Source organism: Crocodylus porosus, unplaced genomic scaffold, assembly GCF_001723895.1.
Source record: "Crocodylus porosus isolate Cpor-Errol unplaced genomic scaffold, CroPor_comp1, whole genome shotgun sequence".
NCBI lineage: Eukaryota > Metazoa > Chordata > Crocodylia > Crocodylidae > Crocodylus > Crocodylus porosus.
In genome coordinates, this window is record NW_017728950.1 from 50,748,776 (window position 1) to 50,774,694 (window position 25,919).

Here is a 25,919-nt window from a genome sequence, read left to right on the forward strand (position 1 = left end):
TGCAGGGGCCCCACGTTAGCCAGTGCGTTCTTCATCCTCCCTATGTATTTGAAAAAGGACTTTTTATTATCCTTGATCTTGGACGCTAGTCCTACTCTATGTCTGCCTTAGCTTTCCTGACAGCCCCCCTACAGGCCCAAGCAGAGGAGGTATACTGCTCTTTGGAGATAGCACCCCCCTTCCACTGGGTGTACACCGCCTTTTTGGCAAGCAGGCATTCCCGGACGCCATTCATGAACCGGGGGGCTTTCGGGCACTCTTGCCCCCCTTGCTTCTTGTTGGGATGGACCCCGCCGGGCCCTGAGTATCGTTTCCTTAAGGAATGACCACTTGCCCTGGACACTGAGTTCCCCTGCCCTCAAGGACCCCAGTGCCTCCCCCCACTAGTCTCTTCAACTTGTTGAAGTTGGCCCTCCTAAAGTCTAGGGCTACCGTCTTGCTGCATGCGCTTGACACCCTGCGCTAGATGGTGAATTCCAGCAAGTGATGATCACTATCACCCAGGTGATCAAGAACCTGGAGACCCCTTACCAGGTCATCGCCTGTGGCCAGGACCAGGTCCAACAGGGCATTTCCTCTGGTGGGACTGTGGACCTCCTGGATTAAGTGGAGGTCCTGTATCTCAGCTAGGAACCTCCTGGAATGGTCCATCCTGGCTGACTGTTCCTCCCAGAAGATGTCTGGGTAATTAAAATCACCCATGACAACTACATCCCTTGCCCTAAGTGCCTCTGCAAGTTGGCCCGAAAATTCCCAGTCCAGCTCCTCTCCTTGGTTGGGGGGTCTGTAGTAGACCCCCACCGTCAAATCACTCTCCCTATGGTCCCCTTGAATCTTAACCCAGAGCACTTCAGCCTGCTCTTCCTCTGATCCCATTCTGCTGGCAGAGGATGTGTAGTGCTCCTTGACATACAGTGCCACACCCTGACCTTTCCTTCCTTCTCTATCCCACCTGTAAAGCCTACAGCCCCTAATGCTAACTGCCCAGCCATGGGACGAATCCCACCACGTTTCTGAAATTATACTTAGAGGATATAATTTCTGAAATTATACTTATACTTATGAAATTATACTTAGAGGATTGCTGCTGCCCAGAAAGGCAGAGGCTTTCTTCTTGGTTGCTGGCCAAGACCTCCAGATAAATTCCTTCCCGGGGTCCAGGTAGTAGGCCCAGGCCTATGGGCTCTTCACTCAACTTGCCCACCTCTGCACCTCTCCATTGTACCCTTGTAACTTTCAAATCATTGCTGGCCACAAAGCAAGCTGTGCTCCTGAGCTATGACCCCATATGACAGTTCATTTAGTCTTCTCACCCTTCTCCTGGTTACTGGCTATGTTCCCAGCAAATTCGGACTGGAGTACAGTACATGTCTTTTGACTGGAGGAAAGCTTCTTACTGGCAAAAACCCTCCCTGCCTTTTATATATAGTTTTCTTGCCATCCTCCTGGTTACTGTATGAGCTGGACAAGTTGTGTGAGCACATCTCATTCATTGCTGCAAAGGGTTCAGGTCACAGGTGGTGCCTTCCACTAAGGAAGTTTGCATTTCTCTTCTGAATTGTGAAGGCCTTCTGCTTGGTTGCTGGACAATATGTCCGCAGTCCAGGTAGTAGGCTCTTCGCCCCACTTGCTCTCTGCCTTACGCCTCTCGCCCTCCTCCTGGTTAGCTTTGACCATTGCAGTAGCAGAAGCAGAGGCTTCTTCACTGGCTTTGGCCTGAGCATCAGCTAGATTTGCACAAGTTCTGCAGACCCATTTCATATAGTCTTCTTGCCTTCCACCTGGTTACTGGCCATGTCCCAGCAAATTCGGATTGGGGTACATGTCTTCTGACACCCACCCAACACTCTGTCTCCTTGAGTTTCTTCTTTGACTTGTGGAAGGAAGGAAGGAGGAAAGACTTTGACTTTTTAACTGCTTTATTCAGGGATACAAAAGGTTGGCCACTTACAAAGCATAGACAAACAAATTACCATCAAACCAAAAACACCATGTCATTGCATTCATCACATCACACCATGACAGACACCTTTGCTACATTCCACGTCGTGTCTTACATGCTATTATGCAGTTGAAACACCAGCCACATGATCATATCCATACATAAACAATTCCTACCCTGCTCTATCCAATCATACACATGAAAACACCTTCAACTTCCCACACAAAAAAGAAAGCAAAAAAGCAGCCTGCTGAGGGCCCAGGGTGCGGCACAAGCTGGAAGTCATAGTCTGACACCGAGCCTGCCCGGTCGCCCAGACCGGTCATGACATCAGAGCACATATTTGAGACAGCTGTCCTTCACATGGCACAGCGCTCTCTCAAGGTCCCAGCATGTCTCAAAGGCAGGCACTGTTCACTGCAGCAGAGCTCATTCAAACTCCAGCAACAGGCGTGCCTGCACCAGGAGACAGAAAAGCTGCAGGGCATCATCTGAGCTGGTCCCGGCAAGCCAGTTTTGGCGGCTCTTAAGGACAGCCATCTTAGATTGACCCAGTAAGAAGTTGGCCAGGCAGACAGGGCCCTTCTCAGCTGCCCGGTATGGGTAGGAGCAAACATAGGCGGTATACGAGAGGCTCCTGCCCAGCACTCACAGCAGCGGCTCGAGGGTGACAAAGAGCAACTGTAGGCGGGGACAGCTGAGGAAGGCATGAAAGGGGCAGGCCGTCGAGGCGGCTGGGTCGAAGTGGGACGCAAATGTGCCAGTGGTTAGGATGCTGTGGTTGGTGGCTTATACAATGTGCGCCAAGCTGGGTGGCCCAGTGGGGAATCTGGCGGCCTCAGGCACGGTTGCCATGGTGTATCAGGGTGGCCTGCCAGCACCTGGCCATGGCGGATGTGAACCACCTACACATATAGGCTTCTACGTGACAGAAAAGCAAAGAAGCAACCCGTGTCACTGTCAGGAGACACAGGGAGCATCAGCAGGGTACCAGGTCTGCTGGCCAGCTCACTGGCCATGGCTGGAGTGACTGGCAGCACAGGAAAAACCTCGCTCAGGGCATCTGTGGCGCAGGGGACCTAGCCCACCTGGAAATGGTCATCCAGCATGGCTGCTGCCTCCAATGGGAAGGCAGCCTGGATGGCACAGAGGAGACAACCCATACTGTGGGCAGAGCGCATGCCCAGCTGGGTGGTCAAGGCCTCGGGTGAGAGCCAGGCTGACTGAGTGGGGTCAAGGAGATGGCTCAGGCAAAGGACATGTGCCTGGATGAGAACAGCCATGAGGCTGGCAAAGGCCAGGCTTAGCACGGAGCGCCTCAGAGCTGGGTTGTGCACCAGGGGTTCCCTCAGCAGCTGCAGGAACTGCAGGTGATAGGCCTGGGGCTGGAGGTGGAAGGTGGCCTGCCAGGCTCGTACCACACCATGGTAGAAAGCCGGAAGCACCACCAGTTCAGGAGCGTGAGGTCCAACAGGAAGAGCTCCCGGTCCAAACCAAGGGCCCCCACCCTCTGCAGGAACCAACAGGCCAGTTGTTGCCAAGACAGGCACTCCTCACCATACAGAAGTCATTGAAGGGCCTGCAGGTGGAAGACAGCCACCTTGCTTGCAAGGTCAACCAAACTCTGGCCCCCCTCAGCTACAGGTAGGTAAAGGAACAGCTCGTGGGAGCCAGTGGCACCCATCCCAGAAAAACAAACTGACCAGGAGGCGCTGGAGTCTCTCGAGTAGGTCCTGTGGTGGATTGAGTACGGTGCAATGATGCCACAAGGTCGCCGCCGCCAGGTTGTTCATGATGAGGACACGTCCACAGCAGGAGAGACTGGGTAGGTGCCAGTGCCTCCACTGTAGACGGGCCTCTACCCTTTCCTCGAGGCCATCCCAGTTGAGTGCCATGAAGGTTGATGGCCCTAGGAACATGCCCAGGACCCTAAGATCCTAGCAGCACCAGGTGAGGCCCCCTGACAAAATCGGGGGGGTCACACTGATCCATTCACCAAGCAGCAGGGTATCACTCTTGGCCCAGTTGATGTGGGCCAAGGAGGCACATTCATAGGCTCGCTGGACGTCTGTTAGGTCCTCCATGTCTTCCTGGGCGTTAAGGAAGATGGTCACGTCATCTGCATAGGCTGATAGCCGGAGCAGAGAGGCAATGGACAAGCCCATAGCCGATGGCAAGGACACACCACTCAGGCAGCACTGCAGCACATGCAGCAGTGGCTCAATGGCCAGGGCACAGAGCGTACCCGACAGAGGGCAGCCCTGATGGATGCCTCTGTGTGTGAGGAATGGGGCAGAGAGCATCCCGTTCATCTTGAGCAGACTGGAAGTGTCTTGATATAAGACCTGGCAGGCCAGGGTGAAGAGGGTCCTGAAGCCGAAGGCCTCTAAGGTCTGGATGAGGTAGGCATGGCCCACCCAGTTGAAGGCTTTCTCCTGATCCAGAGAGATGAGGAGAATGTCTAGGCCAAGGTGTTCGCTGGCTCTAAGTAGGTCACACAGCAGAAACAGGTTGCCTGGCATGCAGTAGCTCTGCTCAGGCCCAGTGATGGAGGCCATGATGGTGTGGAGGCAGGTTGCCAGCAGTTTGGTCAAAATCTTGTAGTTAGTGCACAGCAGGGAGACTGGCCACCAGTTCTTAATGAAGCCAAGGTCTTCTTTCTTGGGCAGCAGTATAAGCACTGCATGGCAGCATCTGATCAGCAGGACCTTGTTGGCAAGGCTGGAAAACACACAGGAGACAGGGGCCAAGGAGAGGCCAGAAAGTCTTGTAAAACTCAGCAGGTAACCCGTTGAGGCCTGGAGCTTTGCTGGAAGCAAAACCAGCTGCAGCAGTTGCCAGCTCCACCAGAGACAATTCCGGCTTAAGCTCGCTGGCCTCCAGGGCACAAAGGTGTGGCAGGCCTGCATGGAGTTCCCGCGTTGCCTAAGGGCAGGATGGCTCAGCCACAAACAGGTCACAATAGAAGGTGAAAGCATGCTCATGTACTTCACCCAGGTCAGCGATTACCTGGCTCTCAGGGTCTTGAGGTGATCTAAGACTGCTCGCTGCCCGCTGTTACTCCAGGTTGAAGAAGAAGTGGGCTGGGGCATCTGTCTCAGCCAGCTCTTGGTGGCAGACGTGGATCCTCGCTCCATGGACTGCACTCTCCGCCAAGTCATGCACGCATTTCCTGTGGAACTGGAGGCTCTCGTGCAGCACTGCCTCACTGCCAGCAGCCAGCAGAGCAGCCTCGAGCTCTACCACATCTTCCTCCAGATCTCTGATACGGTGGCACAGTTTATTTGTGGCCATCTGGGTGTACTGCTGGCAAAAAGCCCAGATCTGTACCTTGTCCATGTCCCACCATAGCTTCCAGGAAGAGTAATTCAGTCTTGTGGCCTCCCAGCTTGCCAAACGTTGGCGAAGCAGTCCCGGAGGTAAGAGTCTTGAAGCAGGCTGATGTTAAAGCACCAACAGGGCACTCACACAAGTTCTCCCTGGCAGGCTCAATTCGCAGCAAGTCAGGCCATGATCTGACAGGCCATGATCAGTTGGGGCTTGAGTCAGAGGAGGTACACGCGTGCCAGCAGCACACATGTACCCAACTAACTTACCGGGCAGCAGAGGCAGCAGCAGCGGCAGAGTAGTGAGAAAGGTAAGAGGGGCAGGGGCCAGTGCAGCTGAAGAGGATCCGGTGGGGAAGCCCCCCAGAACCTCTTAGCTGAGAAGGCCAGGAGCCGCACTCCCAAGCCATGCGCTAATACAGCATGCAAACAGGTGTGCTCTGTGGGGTGCAGGCTGGGGGGACTTTCCACCCGGGTGAGCAGGGACAGCCCAGAGGGCAGCGGCCGAGGCCACCCCAGAAACAGGGGCTCTTCTGCATGGGAAGGAGCAGGGCATTCAGAGGGCTCCTCTGGGGAAGCCCGGAGCAGCAGCATGATTGGCTGAGCTGGCCTGGAGCAGCCTGATTGGCTGCGGGGGCTGGGGTGGGAATTTGAAACCGCGACTCTTAAAAGCCGCGGTCTGCACAGGCCCCCCAGCAGTCGGGGCTTGAGTCAGAGGAGGTACACGTGTGCCAGCAGCACAAGTGTACCCAATTGACTTACCAGGCAGCAGAGACAGCAGCAGCAGTGGAGTGGTGAGAAAGGTAAGAGGGGCAGGGGCCAGCGCAGCCGAAGAGGATCTGGAGGGGAAACCCCCTGGAGCCTCTTAGCTGAGAAGGCCGGGAGCTGCGCTCCCAAGCAGCGCATTAACAGAGTGCGCAATCAGGTGCTCTGTGGGGGCGCACTGGTGTTAGAGCAGGGTGGAATCCAGGGGGGGCCAGTGACTCTCCAGGGGAGAGCACATGTGGGCATCTTGATAGGGGTGGTGACTTGGAGTGCAGCCAGGGACCCTGCCTTGATGTTGCCCCACCACCCAGGGTGCCTCTGAGGCTTCCACCCAGATGGAGCCTTGGGGCGGGGCGGTGGCACCTGAGCTCCCTGCATGCAGGGGTTGCCTGGTGGGTCTTCAGAGGCCTGGGGGCAGAGGGGAGGCCAGGGGTCCCCTCGCCTGTCCCACTTGTGCCAGGGTTGAGGCACTGGAGGGGCAGGTGGCGGTACTCCAGGCGGAGGTGAGCAGGTTGAAGGGCATCAGGGAAATTGAGGAGGAAATCAATGGGTACTTCCTTTCTCTCCAGAGCCAGGCACCAGGCAGAGGAGCGGACTGCAGAAGCCCTGAAGCCAATATGGAAGGATGGACAACAGTCACCTCCAGGGCCAGGCCACTCACCGCAGAAATGGATCTACTGGTGCAGTTGGGGAACAGATATGAAGCCCTGGCTGCACTGGAAGAGAGTGCAGTGGAGGAAACGGCACAGGGGGTACCCCGATCCATCCCTGAGCAAGCTGAGGGCCAGACAAGCTACCGGAGGAAGAGGAGATGGGTCATCATAGTGGGCGACTCCCTACTGAGAGGAGCAGAAGGAAACATTTGCTACCCAGATCCCATGGCACATGAAGTGTGTTGCCTGCCAGGGGGCAGGATCCGGGATGTCACGACAAGAATTCCTGACCTGATCTGACCCTCGGACTATCCCATGGTCCTCATCCATGTGGGAACTAATGACATGGCCAGGAGTAGTCCTGACCATATCACCGGTGACTACAGAGGTCTGGGGGCCAGGCTTAGGGAGATGGGGGCACAGGTGGTCTTCTCATCCATCCTCCCAGTCAGAGGCTTCAGTAGGCATCACAGTGCCTGCATCAGAGTTCAACCTGCAGCTCAGAAGTTGGTGCCGTGCTGCAGGATTTGGCTTCCTGGACCACGACCCACACTTCCTAGGGCACAATGGACTTCACCTCTCAGTGAAAAGTAAAAGTCTTTTCTCCAACAGGTTGGCTGATCTCCTACGTTGGGCTTTAAACTAGCTCAGATGGGGGACAGGGAGGCAGAAGAAGGAGATCATCAGGGACCTGCATTCCATGGGACATCCAGCAGTACAGCACAGGTAAGCAATAAGCAGGTAAGCAACAAGGGGGTCATTGGGCATCAGAGCTGGGGGGCAACAAAGGTGCCAGTCACAGGGCTCAAGTGCCTATACACTAATGCTAGGAGCATGGGGAGCAAGCAGCATGAACTAGCACTCCTGCTTGCAGAAAACACTTACACGACTTAGTGGATTTAACAGAAACCTGGTGGGACTCTACCCACAACTAGGCAGTACACATTGAGGGCTATAAGCTGTACAGGAAGGATAGAGTGGGGAAGAGAAGGGGAAGGGTTGCGCTCCATGTCAAGGAGTGTTGTACATCGACCTTTATCAAAATAGAATCAGAGGAGGAGAAAGTAGAAGGATTGTGGGTTAGGATACATGGAGGTCAAGGAGAAAGGGATTTGGTGGTAGGGGTCTGCTACAGACCCCCACACCAAGGGGAAGAACTAGATTTGGAACTCCTGAGGCAGCTCTCAGAAAGCATAAAGACTAGGGAGGCGGCAGTCATGGGGGACCTAAACTACCCTGACATCTGCTGGGAGACGCAGATAGCAAATTCCCACTGTTCACGTAGGTTCCTATCCTGTGTACAGGACCTCCACCTGATGCAAGAGGTACATGGTCCCACTAGGGGGAATGCCTTACTGGACTTGGTATTGGCAACATGTGATGACATGATAGGGGACCTACAGATCAGTGGTCACCTGGGGGACAGTGACCACCAAATAATAGAATTCATAAGGCGTAGCGTGGGTAAGGTAACTAGTAGGGTGGAAGTGCTAGACTTTAGGAAGGCTGACTTCAGCGAACTTTGGCATTTAGTCAATGGCGCACTGCGAGATGGGAGCTCAAGAAGGGTGGCTGTGCCTTAAGGAAACAATCCTTCGGGCACAGAGGGAGACGATCCCAATGTGGGGGAAAAGGGGGAAAGGGGCCAAGAGGCTTCCTTGGCTGACCAGAGAAATCCAGAGCAGCCTAAGGGCAAAAAGGGGGGCATATAAGCAGTGGAAACAGGGAGAGATTACTAAAGAGGAGTATACCTCCTCAGTTCGGAGTTGTAGGGAGGCAGTTAAAAAGGCCAAAGCTACCATGGAGCTGAGGATGGCATCCCAAGCTAATGATAACAAAAAAATATTTTTCAGATACATAGGGAGTAAAAGGAAGGCCCAGGGTGGAATAGGATCACTACTGAATGGGCAAAAGCAATTGGTGACAGACAGGGGAGACAAGGCTGAACTCCTCAATGAGTTCTTTGTCTCAATGTTCCTAAATGAAGGGCAAGACAAGTCTCACAATGGGATTGCAGAGAGGCAGCAGCTGGGTGCCAGACTACCAAGCATTGACCCTGAGACGTTGCAGAGTCACTTGGAAGGACTGGATGCGTTTAAGTCAGCAGGCCCAGATGAGCTCCAACCGAGGGTACTGAAGGCACTGGCTGATGTCATTGCACAGCCACTGGCAAGAATATTTGAGCACTTGTGGCGTGCAGGCCAGGTCCCGGAGGACTGGAAAAGGGCCAATGTGGTCCCTATTTTCAAGAAGGGGAGGAAGGAGGATCCAGGCCACTACAGGCCAGTCAGTCTCACCTCCATCCTTGGCAAAGTCTTTGAAAAAGATTAAGGCTCATATATGAGAGAGCCCAGCAGGAAAAATTACGCTGAGGGGAAACCAGCATGGATTCATACCGGGTAGATCATGCCTGACTAATCTGGTCTCTTTTTATGACCAGGTTACAAAACACCTGGATGCAGGAGTAGGGGTTGACATCATTTACTTAGACTTCAGGAAGCCCTTCGATACTGTATCCTACCCCATACTGGTGAACAAGTTAAAAAGCTGTGACTTGGATGATTACACAGTCCGGTAGGTGGCAAATTGGCTAGAGGGTGGTACCCAGAGAGTAGTAGTGGATGGGTCGGTATCGACCTGGAAGAGTGGGCAGTAGGGTCCCGCAGGGATTGGCCCTTGGAACAATGCTCTTCAATGTCTTCATGAGTGACTCGGATGAGAGAGTGAAGTGTACTCTGTCCAAGTATGTGGATGATGCAAAATTGTGGGGAGAAGTGGACACACTGGAGGGCAGGGAACAACTACAGGCACACCTGGACAGGTTGGACAAATGGGCAGAAAACAATAGAATGCAATTTAGCAAGGAGAAATGCAAAGTGCTGCACCTAGGGAGGAAAAATGTCTAGCACACCTACTGCCTAGGAAGTGACCTGCTCAGTAACACGGAAGCGGAAAGGGATCTTGGAGTCCTACTGGACTCCAAGATGAACATAAGTTGTCAGTGTGATGAAGTCATCAGAAAAGCTAACTGCACTTTATCATGCATCAGCAGATGCACGACAAACTGAACCAAGGAGGTGATGCTTCCTGTCTGTTGGGCACTGGTCAGACTGGAGTTGGAATACTGCATGCAGTTTTGGGCGCCACACTTCAAGAGGGCTGTGGATAACCTGGAGAGAGTCCAGAGAAGGGTCACGCATATGGTTAAGGGCTTGCAGGCTAAGCCCTACAAGGAAAGACTAGAGCACCTGGAACTCTTCAGCCTCCACAAGAGAAGGTTGAGAGGTGACCTTGTGGCTGCCTATAAATTCATCATGGGGGCGCAGAAGGGAATTGGTGAGGCACTACTCACCAAGGCGCCCCTGGGGGTCACAAAAAATAATGGCCATAAGCTAGCAGACAGCAGATTTAGACTGGACATTAGGAGGAACTTCTTCACAGTTAGAGTGGCCAAAATCTGGAAAGGGCTCCCAATGGAGGTGGTGCTCTCCCCTATCCTGGGGTCTTCAAGAGGAGGTTAGATAGGCATCTGGCTGGGGTCATCTGAACCCAGCACTCTTCCCTGCCTATGCAGGGGGTTGGACTCGATGATCTATCGAGGTCCCTTCCGACCCTAACACCTATGAATCTAGGCCTGAGGAAATGATGCGGCCACTGTGTAGGAGTAGCAGATGGTGCCTGATGACATAAATGTGGTCGAGGTGGGCCATAGTGAGACCACCGGCACTCATCCTGGCCTAGGTGTACTGGCGTGCATCAGGGTGCAGGGCTTGCCAGATGTCAACAAGGCTGGCAGTCTCTAAGACGAACTGGTTGGAGAGTTGGGCTCCTCTCTCCCTCCCTCCCTAAGCTTTGTGCCCAGCAAAGATTCCAAAGTTACAATGCAACAGAGAGTAGTATGGCCTGACTCAATCTGCCAGCTGAGTCAGGCCATTCATCTGCACCTGAGAGAGCCCCAACTGTGCCTGGGGCCCACACCTGAGGAGGCCCCTAGGGGACCATACCTGGGGGGCCCCCACCTGAGAGGACCCCTTTGCCACCATGCCCAGGGGTCCCCACCTGAGGGGGCCCCTCTCTCCCTAACTAAGCTTTGTGGGTGTGTTTGCTTTTTTTCTTGCAAGAAAATGTTGGTCATGGTTCTGAAATGGAATGTGGTGAAGTTCAGAAGGTTTGCAATATTGAAGGAAGTCTTTGGAGTCTCTGGCTGTTTGCACGAACAAAATCCACAGCTGGAGCAGCGTAACTGGAAAACACCAAAAACATCTCATAGGAACCGCTAAAATCATGCATTCCTACTTGTCAAGAACACAATTTTTTCCCATTCTTCCACATTCTTTTAGGCAATGATCTTGATCTTACACCTTTCCTCTTTCCATTTCTTATCTTAATGGCTTTCCTTGCCTTTCTTGTCAAGATCACAAAGTTAGGTGCCACAATAGACAAGTAACTTTCAAAAACAAGTGTCCTACTTAAAATACATGCGTCCTGGAAGACCTGAAGAAACAGACATTTCAAATGCTAAAAATGAATACTATTTTCAATCCATTGAACAGCATTGGGACTTGAACCTCAGAACTTTTTAGCAGCCCATTCCGCTAGCTCATTAATCAAGTCAGTAACCCAATAATCAAGGCACCCATTTCAATGTACTCATGCAATAAAACACAGTGAAAGAAAACAGGCATCTCACATTATATGATTTTGTATACCTGAAATTCATATATTTACAAAATTCATATGCTAGCACGTACACTCTCAAAGTAGATAATTATAGAAGAATTTGGAACTCATAAAATATATAGGTTAATTTTTAATCCTTTCTAAACTTCTCCCTTTGAATTCTGCTTCATCAGTACACCACCTGGGACAAAACACCGGCCTATTTCCTAAATATAGGACAACTGTGGAATTAACAGAACAACGCTGGTTTTTATGCCTAGTTTTATATTCTGAAAGGTTTACTGCATTTTCCTTAATCCTTAAGTTGCATATTCATTGCTATATTTTCCTCTAACTGCTGTCACTTAAATTGTCATGCAGAACAGGGCAAATCAGGGTCAGTCTATGTAAGCGGCATCAATCTGAGAAACTTCATCAGTCTTTATTTCGAGGCATTATGCAAAAAAAACTGACATTAAGAGAGCCTTAACTGACAGTAAATGAAATCAATCAGCAAATCACTAAGCCATAATAAACTCGCTGAAGTTGTAGATAACCCTTCGTTTTCCAGGTCTTTATCTAAATGGCCCATCAAATGCAGCCTTTGGCCAAAAATTCCCTTTCAATTTTGTTACAAAATCCTTTTACTAATACAGTGTAATGCTTCATGAAATTCTCATGAATCTCCACCTATCAAGGATAATGAAAGACAGATCTTGTTGGCTTTTAAGTTAACAATGACTAGACAAAAGGACCGGATTTTGGGTTGTCTTTTTGCATTGACTGTTAATGTTGTACTGAGTATACAAAAGGATGTGATCTTGTTCCCATGAAGTTAATCTCAGAACAACAAAGTACAGTTCATATTTACCTGCCATTACACCAATTCAGCTGCCTGTTAACTTTTTAAATTTCAAAACAGAGCAAAAGAACCAGCACAACAAAGCAGACGCTAGTCACAAATTCCTCTGACCTTTTGATTTACATTGCATCAGATTCACAAATCTGCCTATCTATATATTCAATGTAGACCTCAGTAGCAGATTATCTAAACTTTTGAATAGGCCCACTGATGAAAGAGCACTGCATATTGCATATAGCAATGTCAAACAATAGGGACACAGCCACAACTCTAGTTAAAAAAAAAGAATGGATACCTTTGTAGGAGATATTATATGAAGATATTCCAAATCCTTTTAGAAGGAAAGGATTTATTAAAATGAGAAAAGGAGACAAAATAACAAAAGTAGTACTGAGAAATCTTTATGCTACATTTAGATATTTTCTTACAACTGTAATGGACAATTTTGTCCTCTTAAAGCAAAAGCATACACAAGAAGTTTGCCCTAACAGTCTGAAATTTCTAGATCATCACTTTCAATGGAAGCAGCTTTTCTCATTTTACCAAAGAAATAATGACTAGGAAGTTATAAAGAGACTTCCTGCTGACTCCTGAGGATTAATCTTGGTAGGTTACAAGCTGAAAACTATTAAATGAAACCAGGCTCATATGCAGAAGCCAAACTAAATAAATACAAAAGCCATCAAATGAAATCAGAAACTAACAAGGATTTACTCTCTTCTCCTCCCTCTCTCAACAAATATGTAGGTAGAAAGTACTCATACGATTTATTTACTATTTGCAGAGACAGACAACTTCCTGGGTCAAAGTGGCAGTAAACTTTTCCCTTCACTACATGTGCCTTTTCTTTGCCCCTCCAGAGCTGTGAAAAATCTTCATTTTGTGTTCTAAGCTTACAAAAAGTAGTTTAGAATGACTTGGCTTTCCTCATTAATGTAAAAATAAAATCATGGTGAGGCAGGTATATGTTCCCAACAATGGATAGTACTGTGCAAAAGAACAAAGTAGACAAAAATCTTTTATACATATGGCTTCCATAACTGGGAGGCAAAGACTGAGTCTTTTGAGCTTGCTCTATCAACTTTATCCTACTGACCCTAGTTTTTTATTACACAGAAAATGGCCATAAAACTTTTTGAATTGTAATCAATTTTAATTAGTTCTTAAAAGATTGGCAGGTAAGATCCCCACATCTTATTGTGATCCATGAATTTGAACAAGGTGCTTTTCACCCCTTGCCCAAGTCGCTGATGAAGATGTTAAATGGTGCCGACCCAAGAACCAAGACCTGGGGACCACACTGCCCACATCCCTCCAGGTCGAAAATGACCCATCCACTACCACTCTCTGGGTACGGCCCTCTATCCAATTTGCGACCCATTTGACTGTGTAGGCATTGATGATACAGTTGCCTAATTTTTTAATGAGAATGAGGTGAGAGACAGTGTCGAAGGCCTTCCTAAAGTCCACTGCGACACCTGCACCTAAGGATTTTGTGACCTGGTCATAGAAAGCAACCAGATTGGTCTGACAGGACCGCCCCTAATGAACCCATGTTGGTTGCCCCTAAGCATAATCTCCCTTGCTGGTCCCTTGCAGATGTGTTCCTGGATAATTTTCTCAAAGAGCTTCCCCAGGACCGAGGTAAGACTAACAGGTCTGTAGTTACCCGGGTCCTCCTTCCTCCCCTTCTTGAAAATGGGAACCACATTGGCCCTTTTCCAGTCCTCTGGCACCTGGCCAGAGCACCACAAGTGCTCATAAAGCTGTGCCAGGGGTCCCACAATGACCTCTGCCAATTACCTCAGCACCCTGGGATGGAGATCATTTGGACCTGCTGACTTGAACATGTCCAGCCCCACAAAAAGTTCCCTAACTAGATCCTCACTGACCCTAGGCCTGGTGGTGCCTCTGACTGCATCCAGAATCCCAGTGGGGAGATGTCCCTGCTCAGAAAAATGGAGGCAAAGAATTTGCTGAAGAGGTCAGCTTTATTATCTGGTACAAGCACCAGATTGCCAAGCATGTCCTGCAGGGGCCCCACGTTACCCGGTGCTTTCTTTTTACTCCTTATGCATTTAAAAAGGACTTCTTGTTATCTGTGATCCTGGTCACTAGTCCTAGTTCTCTCTCTGCCTTATCCTTCTTAACAGCCCCCTACAGTCCCAAGAAATGGAGGTATAATCCTCCTTGGTGATGGCCCTTCCCTTCTATCAGGTGTATGGGTGTACACCTCCTTTTTAGCTTTCAGATGTTCCTGAATGCCTTTGGTGAGCCATGGGAGCTTTTGAGCACTCTTTTCCCCCTTGACTCATGTTGAGACTGTCACCCTTTGGGCTCAGAGGATTGTCTCCGTACAGAAGACTCTCTTTTCTTTGCTTTCTCATAGCATCTGATAAAGCAGGTTGTTGGCTTACAAAAGCTTATCCCTTTCTGAATGAGTTAAATCTCTAAAGTGCCACCATGCCCTATCTATAAGCAAGCAAAAGTATCTATTACAGACAAAGGATCTCAGAGGAGGAATAACTCTGCTGGGATGAATGTTCAGGATATTTAGGACCAACCTGATCCTCCATCTATCCTGTGTTCATAGCTCCCATTAACTGTCATTGTGGAAGTCATTATTTCTCTAGGGGTGTTTGGCCTTTTTCTGAGAGTTCTTGTGTTCTTGTCCCAGCAGTATACTGGCCAAGGATTACAACAGTTCCTAAACATCGCTCATTTTCCAGCTGCTACCTTCTCCCCCTGCCTCCTCCTCATTCCAGTATATTGTTGAACTGTACACATATTAAGTCTTGCTATATACTCTGTGTTGCTGCATGAAAAATGAAAAAGCAACATAATATTGTCTGCAGTTAATGATACACATTCATTACACTTTTTGCAGGCTTATAGTATTTCTTAATAGTCTAACAAGAGAAGTAGGCCTGGCCCACCTAGCAGAAATGAATATGGGAACTGGTCTCTCTAGCTGCAGTTTCCACAACTGTCCACACAAAAACATATCCCTGTCTATTAAAAGAATATTTGAGTTATGTGTGCCAATGTTGTGCCAATCAAAACCCTTGTAAGGTAGGTCAACATATGCCATATGCACATATCTCACCACGAATCTGTAATTTTAAAGGAGCATTCACTTAATCCAAGTACCACAAACCACAATGCCAGACACTCATATTAGCAGTTTATAAGAGAGACCGAATAATCCAAATGTGGTTCATCATCATCGCTTTAAGAAATCCACACAATAAGTATGCATCTCCAAAGAGCTATTACTATCAAGTCAATGGCAAGATCATGCCCAAAATACACAACTACACAACCAGTTAAAGTTTCTCCAAAAATTATGATCTTTTAAAGGAGCTGTATTTTCATAATTTCATAATACAACCTAATCTCCAAAACATCAAGCAACTGTGCATTTATGAAGCATCATAATATCTCTATACTGGAGTTATAAAAGTCTCTTCTGCCTGTTCATCTGTTTTTTAAACTGTCAAATATTGTCTCTGTAGCCTTGTGCCAAATGCACAGTTGAGCATATCTTGATAAAATCAAGTTTGCAAAAGGTCAAGCTTGCATAGATTCTGTGTCTTAAGGAAGTGTTATTCCAGTCTAATGAGATTAAGACGTTTACTTATTTATGAATGGATTCAGCTCAAGGTGCAAGTGCAAAGCATTACTGCTATTATTTTAAAAAGTTGTTGTCTTAAAAGTATACTAAAAGTCAGGCTGACAATCCAGTAGCCGCATGATGTGCCATTAAGTTGATTATCAGATTTCAGAATTCTAACTCATCCTACATTTGAGGTGGAAAGTGGCATGCTGAAATCCTGAAGGAAACATTTCAGATTGGCTGAAAAACCACTCTATCTGTTTGAACCGGGGAACGTATCCACAAATTCTAAAGGCAGCTCATTCACACAACCTAGATAAAAATCAGTTGTCACTACAATGCAGTTTTTGAAGGTAGGGCAGGGGAAATAAAGTGGTGAGTTAATGTGGGTATTCAAGTACCTAGAAACAGGCAAGATTATCTAGAATATCCTTCCACAACCCTAAATTTAAGACCAAAGGAAAAAAAAATACTAAAAACATGTCAATAGCAACAAAGCAAAATTTATACAATTTGCAAGGCCAAAAAAATTCAGAGTTCAAGCAATTACTGTATCCATAACTCATTCTGCTGAGTACTGATATCAGAGTGTCCTTTTAAATATTACGTATGTTGTAGTGACTTAGCAAAAAAGGGTGATTTGATGCTGACAAATCATTAGCTTTGAAGTCACTTGTTTGTCTGTCTGACTACAAATTTATCAGCAGTCAAATCTAAACATATGAATATGAATAGTGTTTATTCCTTTCTGAAGAAAACAATAAACCAAATTATTTATGTAAAATCTCTTAGCTTCTACTTTATTTAAAAGTAAATCTAAAATTACTGAGGAAAGCAAGAGAGAGTGAAAATAAGTACAAGCTATTCACTATGTTCCTAACACTTTAAACTACATTTATGCTTGCCCAATTGATTAGAAAAATGGGTTTTACTTCTGTCTACAATACAGTACGATAAGCCACAACTACATCATACATGGATGCATAATTTACATAAAATAAATGGAAAGACCTAATCCCCTTATAAATTTATAATGATTATATTCCATCATTGAGAAAAGATGTCAGTACTCAACTATATTACTACTACAAACTACAATAGTAATAGTATGTTGTGTTCATACAGCACTTTTCATTCCAAATAATCTAAAAGAACTTTAGAAACTGTAAGATATATTTAAACTACATGTGCCATTGCTAAAGTTATATGGGTACACACATATACAAGTATGAGATTGAAGGAAAAGAAAAAGAGAGATCACATATCCTACATCTCTAACGTGCATGCAAGAGACAAAATCTTTCAAACAGGAACATGGTAAGCACTTTAGCAGCGCATTCCAACAGTACATGTAATTTAAGAAAGGAATGGAGGAGCACAGTATTTGATGCAAAACATACAGGAGACTTATTCAGTATAAAGTAGGTCTGTCAGGGCACCAAAGCTAACATTACTGATGTCTGTGAAAATACAGTGGATTTCAATGACTAGACCTGTTCAGGGTCAGTTTGGTAACTAATTTGAATAGAAGCACATCTTCATGTGTATTAGCTCCTAACATCACACCAATGCAATGTTTTAGCTGTGAATCAAAGAATTCATTCATCTCTCCATGGTCACCCAAACTATGTACTCAAATGTAGGCACACAACCAAATATATGCTCCATAGCCTCAAAGAAGAATAGACTAATATCTTTCTTTCTTTCTTATTTTTTTTTTTACATGGTGTAAAATTTTTTAAAATGTACATACTACTCCAGCCACATATATTAAGTTCACATGCTTGGAGCCTCCAATTCATGCACAGTCTGTATATCAGACACCAACTTCAAACTCATCTTTGTGCATGCACCATTCCCCACTGTCACTCAATCCCATTGTGAAGTCTTTATGCACCAAATATCTGAACACTTTGTACTGCAAAGGAATACGAGTTTCATATCTTCCTCCATTTTAACTTTTTGATTAATCTTTTTCCTTCCTTGTAATAAAGGTGTTATGAAAAGGTGATAAAAGACTGAACTATTTTTATAACACCCAATCAACTGGCACAGGTTATGTTTACAGGGGACTAACATTGATATAACATGACAAGAATCAGACTCGGATGGCCATTGCCAAATACTCCTTTTTAAGGAGTTCACAAATTTTTAAGGAATACAAATTCAATTTAATACCAGCTCAAAAACAACCTCTATAAATTAATGGAAGCAATTAGTTGAACATGCAAACAGAGATTTCTTGGATAGAGGTCAAGATAGAGCCCATGGTAAAGGAATTGACTAGTTCGTCTCTAATTGCATGTGCCACAAACTGTCATATCTGAACTTCAGTGGCTGCATAATTGCATAGTCACACCCTACTCTCAAAACAATTCTGCATTATCCTATTGCATGGCCAACACAGAGGTGACAACTGCAACCAAGCATGGTGGTCCTAGTACTTTTCATGACTAATGAATATGTGTGTGTGTTACCTCTATTTACAGTAGAATAGTATTGGTAATATCTGGGATGTGTTTAATTAACAGGCTTTTTTGTCTTATTTAAATGCCTTCTATTCCTGCAAGACAAACCCTCAAAGGTAGTCAGCCACATAAAATGGTGTATATGACATTTTACTATGTCTCTTTTTTATTTTAAAAACCCTCACTCTTAGTAATGACCGCAAAGTAACAGCTTGCTATGGTATGCTTCAAAAGATGATAAAAGTATTGTCAAAATGGTCCTATTTTCATTGTGGATATCTATTGAACAACTTGAAAAACTCTGACTTATAACAGATGTCATTGCTACTTTATGTGTAATCTGACAGCTCTTTTTAGGAGAGGAGTGGTTCCTAACAAACAGTAATCTTTCTAATTTAATTCAAGACCTCTCTCAACCTTGGCCAACATCGTAAGTTTGTTTCAGTGTCTTTTGCATCCTATTACCTGCACTGATTGCAAAGATTCACATGTGGATCTCTTCTCTTTGATGTTTACATTTATGCAAGGCTGGAACAGGATGCAGTTGGTTCAGCTCACAGGTTTCAGCAGCCAGATGAACACTATGTTAAGTGTTACCAACATTTGTGCATAGTACTGTTCGGTCTATGCCCTTGCTAGCAAATCACACATCACATAGGTTGAATTCAGTGTTATAGAATCGATAAGGGCTGATTCTTGAAGATATTCAGTCTTTTTCTATGCATCAGCTGTCTTAAATTACTCTCTCAAGGTCTTGTACGATTGGTTTTACTTTATGACTAAAATTTACAAGTATTTTTTTTTATATACTCTTGGCAACTAAGTTACATTTCATGCAGGTACTTAAGGAAGCTCTTTTGCTTTTCTAAACATATGTGTATGTCCATCCTTTTTATTGGAAAAAGTGCCTTCTGGGTTGATCCTCATTTCATTATATCATGCCAGAAATAACTGAGTTTCTAATTAAACAACCAGTTAACTGTTCAATTTATCTTCATTTTGTAGCTAGGTATTTTCATGCCTTGATGGTTGATTTCTTGTAAACAGAAGAAAACCTTGTACACCTTTCTTAAGTGAATTTCAAGATATGGATCACAGTATTCTTGACATTTTTCAATGATTGTCTAGTATTGGCACAAGACTAAGGATTAAGTATAGGACTAGTTAATGAGGAACTGCTACTTATATAATTCAAGGACAGGTTCCTTATATATATATTTTGTATCATGCTGTGAAATTAACACTTAATTAACAGGTACACAACAAACAAATACTTCGTGTAAATTACACAAAGTTTGAATTTAATGTCAAAGATACTATTTCAAATTGCTTTTGAATAAATTCAATTACAAAGAAAATCCTAAGAATCTCACTGGGATAAGCAGCAAAGGTGGTCTATGTGTAAAATAACCAGGTGCTACTATAACTGTCATGGTTGGAAGCATGTACATGTGAAATCATATCATCAGTTAGCCATTCAGATAACACCTAGTCCATAGGCATGAAGTCAAGTTTTGCACACAGACATTGATAAACCATGTTATTCTGGAACAAAGTGCAATCAAACAGACGTGTATCTGTTGTCCCAGGATAAATCCTAAAAGTTTCCTGGATAAGAGGCAGTAATATTTTGTCCCGGGATACTGCAAAATATCTCTATAGTTATCCCAGGATTGCATCATTGAACCAATGGTAGAAAAGCAGTACCACAGTCAACTGCTGACTAAACCCTGGTTAGAATGGTGATTAATATATATGCTGACCTCAGGATATTTTTATTCCAGGACAAACATAGGGCTAACTTATCCAAGGCCAAATGCAACACCAATTTCTAGCTCTAGTTATATTCCTAAATACCTATTCATCCTTCTCCTAGAGAGGAAGACAGGACAAGCTGTCTTTCAACAGGTTCCATAGCATTACTAGGGACATAGGATGGAAGAAGAAAGGGAAGGTGGCCTTACAACAGGCTATCAAATCAGGAAGGCATAAGGAAGCAGTTTTAAAAAAGCAGCAGCTTTGTTTTACCATGGCTTTCTTTTAGAAGAGACACACCTTGTGGAATTTCATTGTTAGCCACAAAAGTGAATGAGTGACCATCACTACTTTGAGGAGTGGCTACTCTACAGTTGTAGCCTTTCCTTCTTTCCTTGCAAATACAAGCTATCTGAAATTAACTTTACAAAAAAAAAAAATCTGTGTGCATTATACCACATGATACTATTCAAGAAAATGTTATACAATCATTTAATTAACAAAACTGACCATAATGCATTTGTACAAAGGCAGGATACAATTTTCAGATTGAACACTATTTCCTTAATGTTTGTGATTAATTCTGTGACCCTTAGACAGCAGTGACATACTTTATACAGAATATACAGTTTATACTGCATTAAATTGTAGTGTACACACACTATGCAATGTCTGCAGTGAACTTCCCTACAATTTACACAAGACTGATATTTTCCCCATATATAGGAGCACACTGACAGAAAGATTTATTCAATATCTTCTCCATTCTCTCATTCAAAAAACAGAATTCTTCTGCCTTTAGCAATTATGTGGAACAAGAATGAAGTCATTTTGAATGACTATAAAAAGACTAAGGGATACTGTATACATAAATAAACTCAACAAGATAAAAAAAAGTAAACAACCAACTTCTAGAGAGTTAAAATGGGGTCATTTCTTAGTACATAATAATATTTTTCCTTTGTTTCCCCCTCCTAAAAAGTAATACTTTATAGATCTGAAACATGATTATATGGGATAATATGGACAAAATATTTCTTCTGCTTGATTATTCCAAATTAATAATTCCCTTTAAATTAGTAGTGCTTTAAAAAAAATGATTCCTTGACAGTTTAAATGTCTCAATCTTTCTTAAATGTTAGAGTAAAACATTCTTAAACAGCTTATAAGAAACAGAGGAATACTGTTTTTCTATATTATTCTGTTAAGTTTAGATTACATTCTGTAAGAAAGGTGGTTTCTGTCAACACTACTTTTTTAATATAACCTATTTTGCATTTTGGGGGAAATGTTCACCCAATTATCTAATATTTCATCTGCAGTATTAAAAGCTCCCGATTATCCCTGAATTGTATTCATTCAAGGATATGTAAAACAATTGGTTTGCATCTCTTTCCAGTCTCTGACTGGAGCAGTTTTGAAGCTTTTGTTTCTCATAGGTAGAGCTATTTTGTTTTTCTATACTATCTCAGCTGCAGAAGAAGGTTATTTAGAGTCTAACCTGAAATGCTACAACCTCTGGCCCGCCCTTCAGCCCTTCCATTGCAAAGGTCTCCAGGTGCAGTTTGGGTAGCTGCAGGGTGAAGTCATTCCTGGTTGCCGCAGTCCGTGACAGCGAGATCTGATCTCTGACCTAAAGGGAAAAAAAACAGCATCAATGGTAATTCCCCTTCAGACACATTAACTGGGATGAACTGGGTCCCCTTGAGCCCACTGAGTGGACTTGCATTGATCGCTGGACCTGAAATCCATGAATAAATTTAGGACTAATTGATTTTTCGTTGCAAATAAATCTCTAATTCAGAGTGCTAGGAGAGAATGTTAAGAAGAAAAAGCATCCTCCTCTGGACTGAAATGAGAAAGAAAGAAGAGTCACCATGAGCTTTAGACCAACTCGCCTACAAATTTTAGATTCATCCCTTCTAAAAAAAACTAATCAAAGGAATAGAAAATCTAATAATTGTTTGTTATCCCAAAACTATGAACCATTATGTTAACAAAGTACTGTGGAGCAACCCAGGGAAAAAAAAAAGAAATTGATTTGGACTGCTGCAGAGAGATATTTTTACATCATAATCAGGTTCAGCTACTATAAATTCAATTGAACTCTAGAACAAAATTTAAAATCTTTCCTAAAACCAAACCAAATCAAACCAAAATCTACCTGTGGAGGATTTTTCCTTCTGTTAATTGCAATGCCTGTTAGATTTCATACTGCAGATTCACAAAAGAATAATACTAGTATTGGCCAAATTTGTTGCATTCCTTTCTAAACAAGATATGGAGAGAAAACTGGTAGTATTTGCACAAAGTCTAGATAATTTGATTTTTTTAAGTATTCCAAAAGGTAAAAATAAAAATAATAATAATAAATAAATAAAAATCACACTATAAATGTGCAAGTTCTACTTACTTCTGTCTACAAATGAAACCATATGCAGTTGGTATCACACTGCCACCTACTGGTTAAGCGAGAAAGTTTTCTTAATTCATTATATAAAATAATGTTCTATGTGGATAATAAATACACAAAATTTTCAGCAATATAAACACATGAAATATTTTTCCTCTTTAATCCTCCAAATACATTCTTGCTTCACATCAGGACAAATATTTTGATTATCAATTTGAAGTATGCTTTACCTCCTGCTAACACAAGTACATAGTGTGGGGTGTATTTATTATTAGAACACAAACACATACCGTATATTCGTGTTACATATTGTATGCACTGTTATATTTTTATTCATTGGTTTTATATAAAAGGCAGTTATTAATATGTTTTTCTTAGAGCAGTAATAGATTTACTTCTTGCAAAAAATAAAATGCTAGTAGTTAAAGTGAGTATATGTAGTATCTTTATATAATAACATACATATATATTAAGAATTAGGGACATAGGTTATATTTGTTAAAAACAATAATGTATGACACCAGAAGAATCACTGAACTTTACTTTTATAGTAAGGCATAGTTTTGAAAGGGAATACAGAAACTACTGAATATTGAAGCACATATACTATTTACTAACAATACTCACAAAAATAAATTTAGGCAGCTTCTCCTACTCAGAGCTCAACCTATCCAAAATATCATATCAACCCTAAATTCAAACCACTCCAACTGACTCTAAGTCCTAGATAATATATTTTTCTTCTATTCAACCACTTGCAAAATTGTTTTTTTTTTAATGCTGTTGATTACATGGGTGAATGTATCTCAAACAACATCACAGCATTTTAAATCTAGTCTGATTGAACAAGTGTGCATGAGTAAATGTACAGAGGCCCAGAGATGTGTTATTTTTAATTCGTTCCCAAAGTTTTTGGGAATAGGGAGCCTTACATTTCTCGGGTTGACCTAAAGAATTCCTGTCAATACCTGTGACTGCCAAACATATGCACTATAATGCAATTTTTATAACAGAGTAGGTCTTCCACACATTTTTTTTTCCACACACAGTGTACAAGGTTCAGGATATACAGTCCTGCGGAACAAACATATTCTCCAGGGTCTTCTGTCAGTATGTGTAATTCTGGTCAGATGTTAACCTTGTTTAATATAACACAAACACATTATTTTAAAAATATATTTGATTTAAATTTTTATAGTGTATATATGCCATGTTTTCAGGCTCTTTGTGTTGCCAATATGCACACAGATAAAAGAAAACATTAATGTGGATTAAGGTACTAAGAATTTATCAACATCAAACCACCAGTGTTTTGCCTTCTACCCTTCTGAACCATAGTCAATAGATCTAAATATTTTACTGCACCCTGGCCAATTCATTGTTTGATGTTTAAAAACTCACCCAGAATCAAAGAAAATTTATTAAATTTGAGCCCCCAAATGAGATACTATTAGCTTTGAAAGTCAAGTTTAACTGCGATATTGATGATTCTCTTTTTTCTGTGACAAAATTCACAAGGGAAATCCCTGATGTCAAAGTACAAAAGCAGATTGCTAATACTAGGGGGAAAAAAACAATGTATAAGCAATGTAGGTATAATGCACATATAGTACAGACAGTGGAGGTCCTTTTAACCCTATTAATATTAGGCTATGTTTTACCACTGGGGCCTGACACTCACTGGACAATAAAGCTAGTCATATTTTTTTTAATCTATTAAATGCAAATCATTAATATTAAAGCCATAAAAAGTGTGTATGATTTCTGATACTAACATTACATATCAAAATATCTCATTCAAAAATAGATTTTAAAAGATATCTCATTTTCAATCAGCTTGTATAAGGAGAATGTTTTGCTTAGATAACATGTTAATAGCTTTCCTTTCCAAAGAGTTGAAAGCTGTCTATACTGTATTTGTGATGCTTAAATGGCAATGCAGAGGACTATACTCTTTTATTTATTACAGGACAGATGCTATGCAAACACCTTTAACAATAAAACTAGTGCAATCTTTCAACTAACCACCAATTTCAAAGTATGATAGTGCGCGTGTGTGTGTCCAAATAAATATTTATTCGGCCTATATATAATCTGACTCACTTCTCTTTCAACATTTTAAATCATAAGTAAAAAATATTTACTGTGTCATTCAGAATATTGGGGGAGGTTCCACCCCCAGTGCTAAAATGATGGAGATGACGATTGTTTTGTCTTGCTAGGAAGACTGCAAAAAGAAACAAAATTTCAGAAAGGGATAAACTTAGGGATAAAATTGTAAGGCCGATAGAGAAATTTGTAAAACAAAGATTTTTTTTACTGAAATATTATGAAAGAGGTAAGGGTAATTAACTGTTTAATTTTGTATAGCCTCTTGCATAGTATAAATATCACAGACCACTTCCCAATTAGACAGGATCTACATACAAAAGCTTACATTAAGATGTTTTGTCTGATAAAACTACAGCACTAAGACCCAAATACTGTAATTCTCTTCCCCTTAAACACACACGCACAGAGCACAGTGCTGGACGAGACCTGAAGGTCTATCCCCAAAAGGTATATTAAAAAGACTAAAAATGCAAAAGGCTGCTTTTATTGTACTACACTGGGAAAAAGAATGGAGAAAAGGAGACATCAAGAGAAAAATGACTATAGTCATTTGTAGCTCAGATTCTGGGTATGTTTCTAGTTCTAACAAACAAGTGTTTTTGGCCTAGATCTTTGAAGTTAAGCAGGCTTATAAAGCCATAAGTAAAGAATAACATCATCACAGCAGGTAAATTAAAAACACGTTAAGTTCCGCAGGATCAGGGCCTTTCAGTTGCAAAAAAAAACTGACTTAAATATAACACACAGTTTGAGGAAAACAAGAGTCCTCCAAAGCAGTTTGAAACAATTGAACAGTGATTTATGACAGTCTGATCAACTTTTAAATGATTTGGGTTAGTAAAGGGGAAAAAGTCAGTAAATGTCATAACTACTCAATTGAAAAATCAGGGAAGTCTGAATGAATTCATATCAAAATTATAATGAGACAACAAATTGAAATTAATGGTTTGGTTTGGTGCTGAAATGGGATACAGGGTTCAATACCTTCATGTCTAAAATTAGAAGTTAAAATTCTGTGTTGCTCACATGTGGAATAATTTTCACTGTATCCTAATTACCCTTCTAGTTCCTATTTACTGCTCATCCTCTTGTCTCGTTCCCCTCCCCCCCCCCCAAATGCATAATTTGGTATAATAGGCTATACCTTCTCAACAGAAACAAAGGACTGGAATATGTGGATTTTTAAGTGAAGACAAGGTACACTTGCCTATCTGCCTGCTTTGGTCAATGGCTGTTCATTAAGTAACCCAATCTTTGGAAAACCCAATGTTTTTAATCTCTTATTTTCAGTCTAATTCTTCCACATTTGCTTATGCAGGGACATGGGACTACTCATATTAGTAAGTGC

The 25,919-nt window shown here is 43.3% G+C and overlaps 1 protein-coding gene across 5 annotated transcripts in view; it reads right to left on the minus strand.

Moving 5' to 3' along the window:
- The window catches only part of CCDC171 (coiled-coil domain containing 171), a 304,988-nt gene that overhangs the window by 66,912 nt on the left and 212,157 nt on the right, over window positions 1-25,919 (minus strand). For all 5 annotated transcript variants that reach the window (XM_019555118.1, XM_019555120.1, XM_019555115.1 and 2 more), the window contains one exon: window positions 21,548-21,679. In XM_019555118.1, coding sequence (XP_019410663.1) covers window positions 21,548-21,679 — 132 coding nt within the window. The remainder of the gene's footprint in view (window positions 1-21,547; window positions 21,680-25,919) is intronic.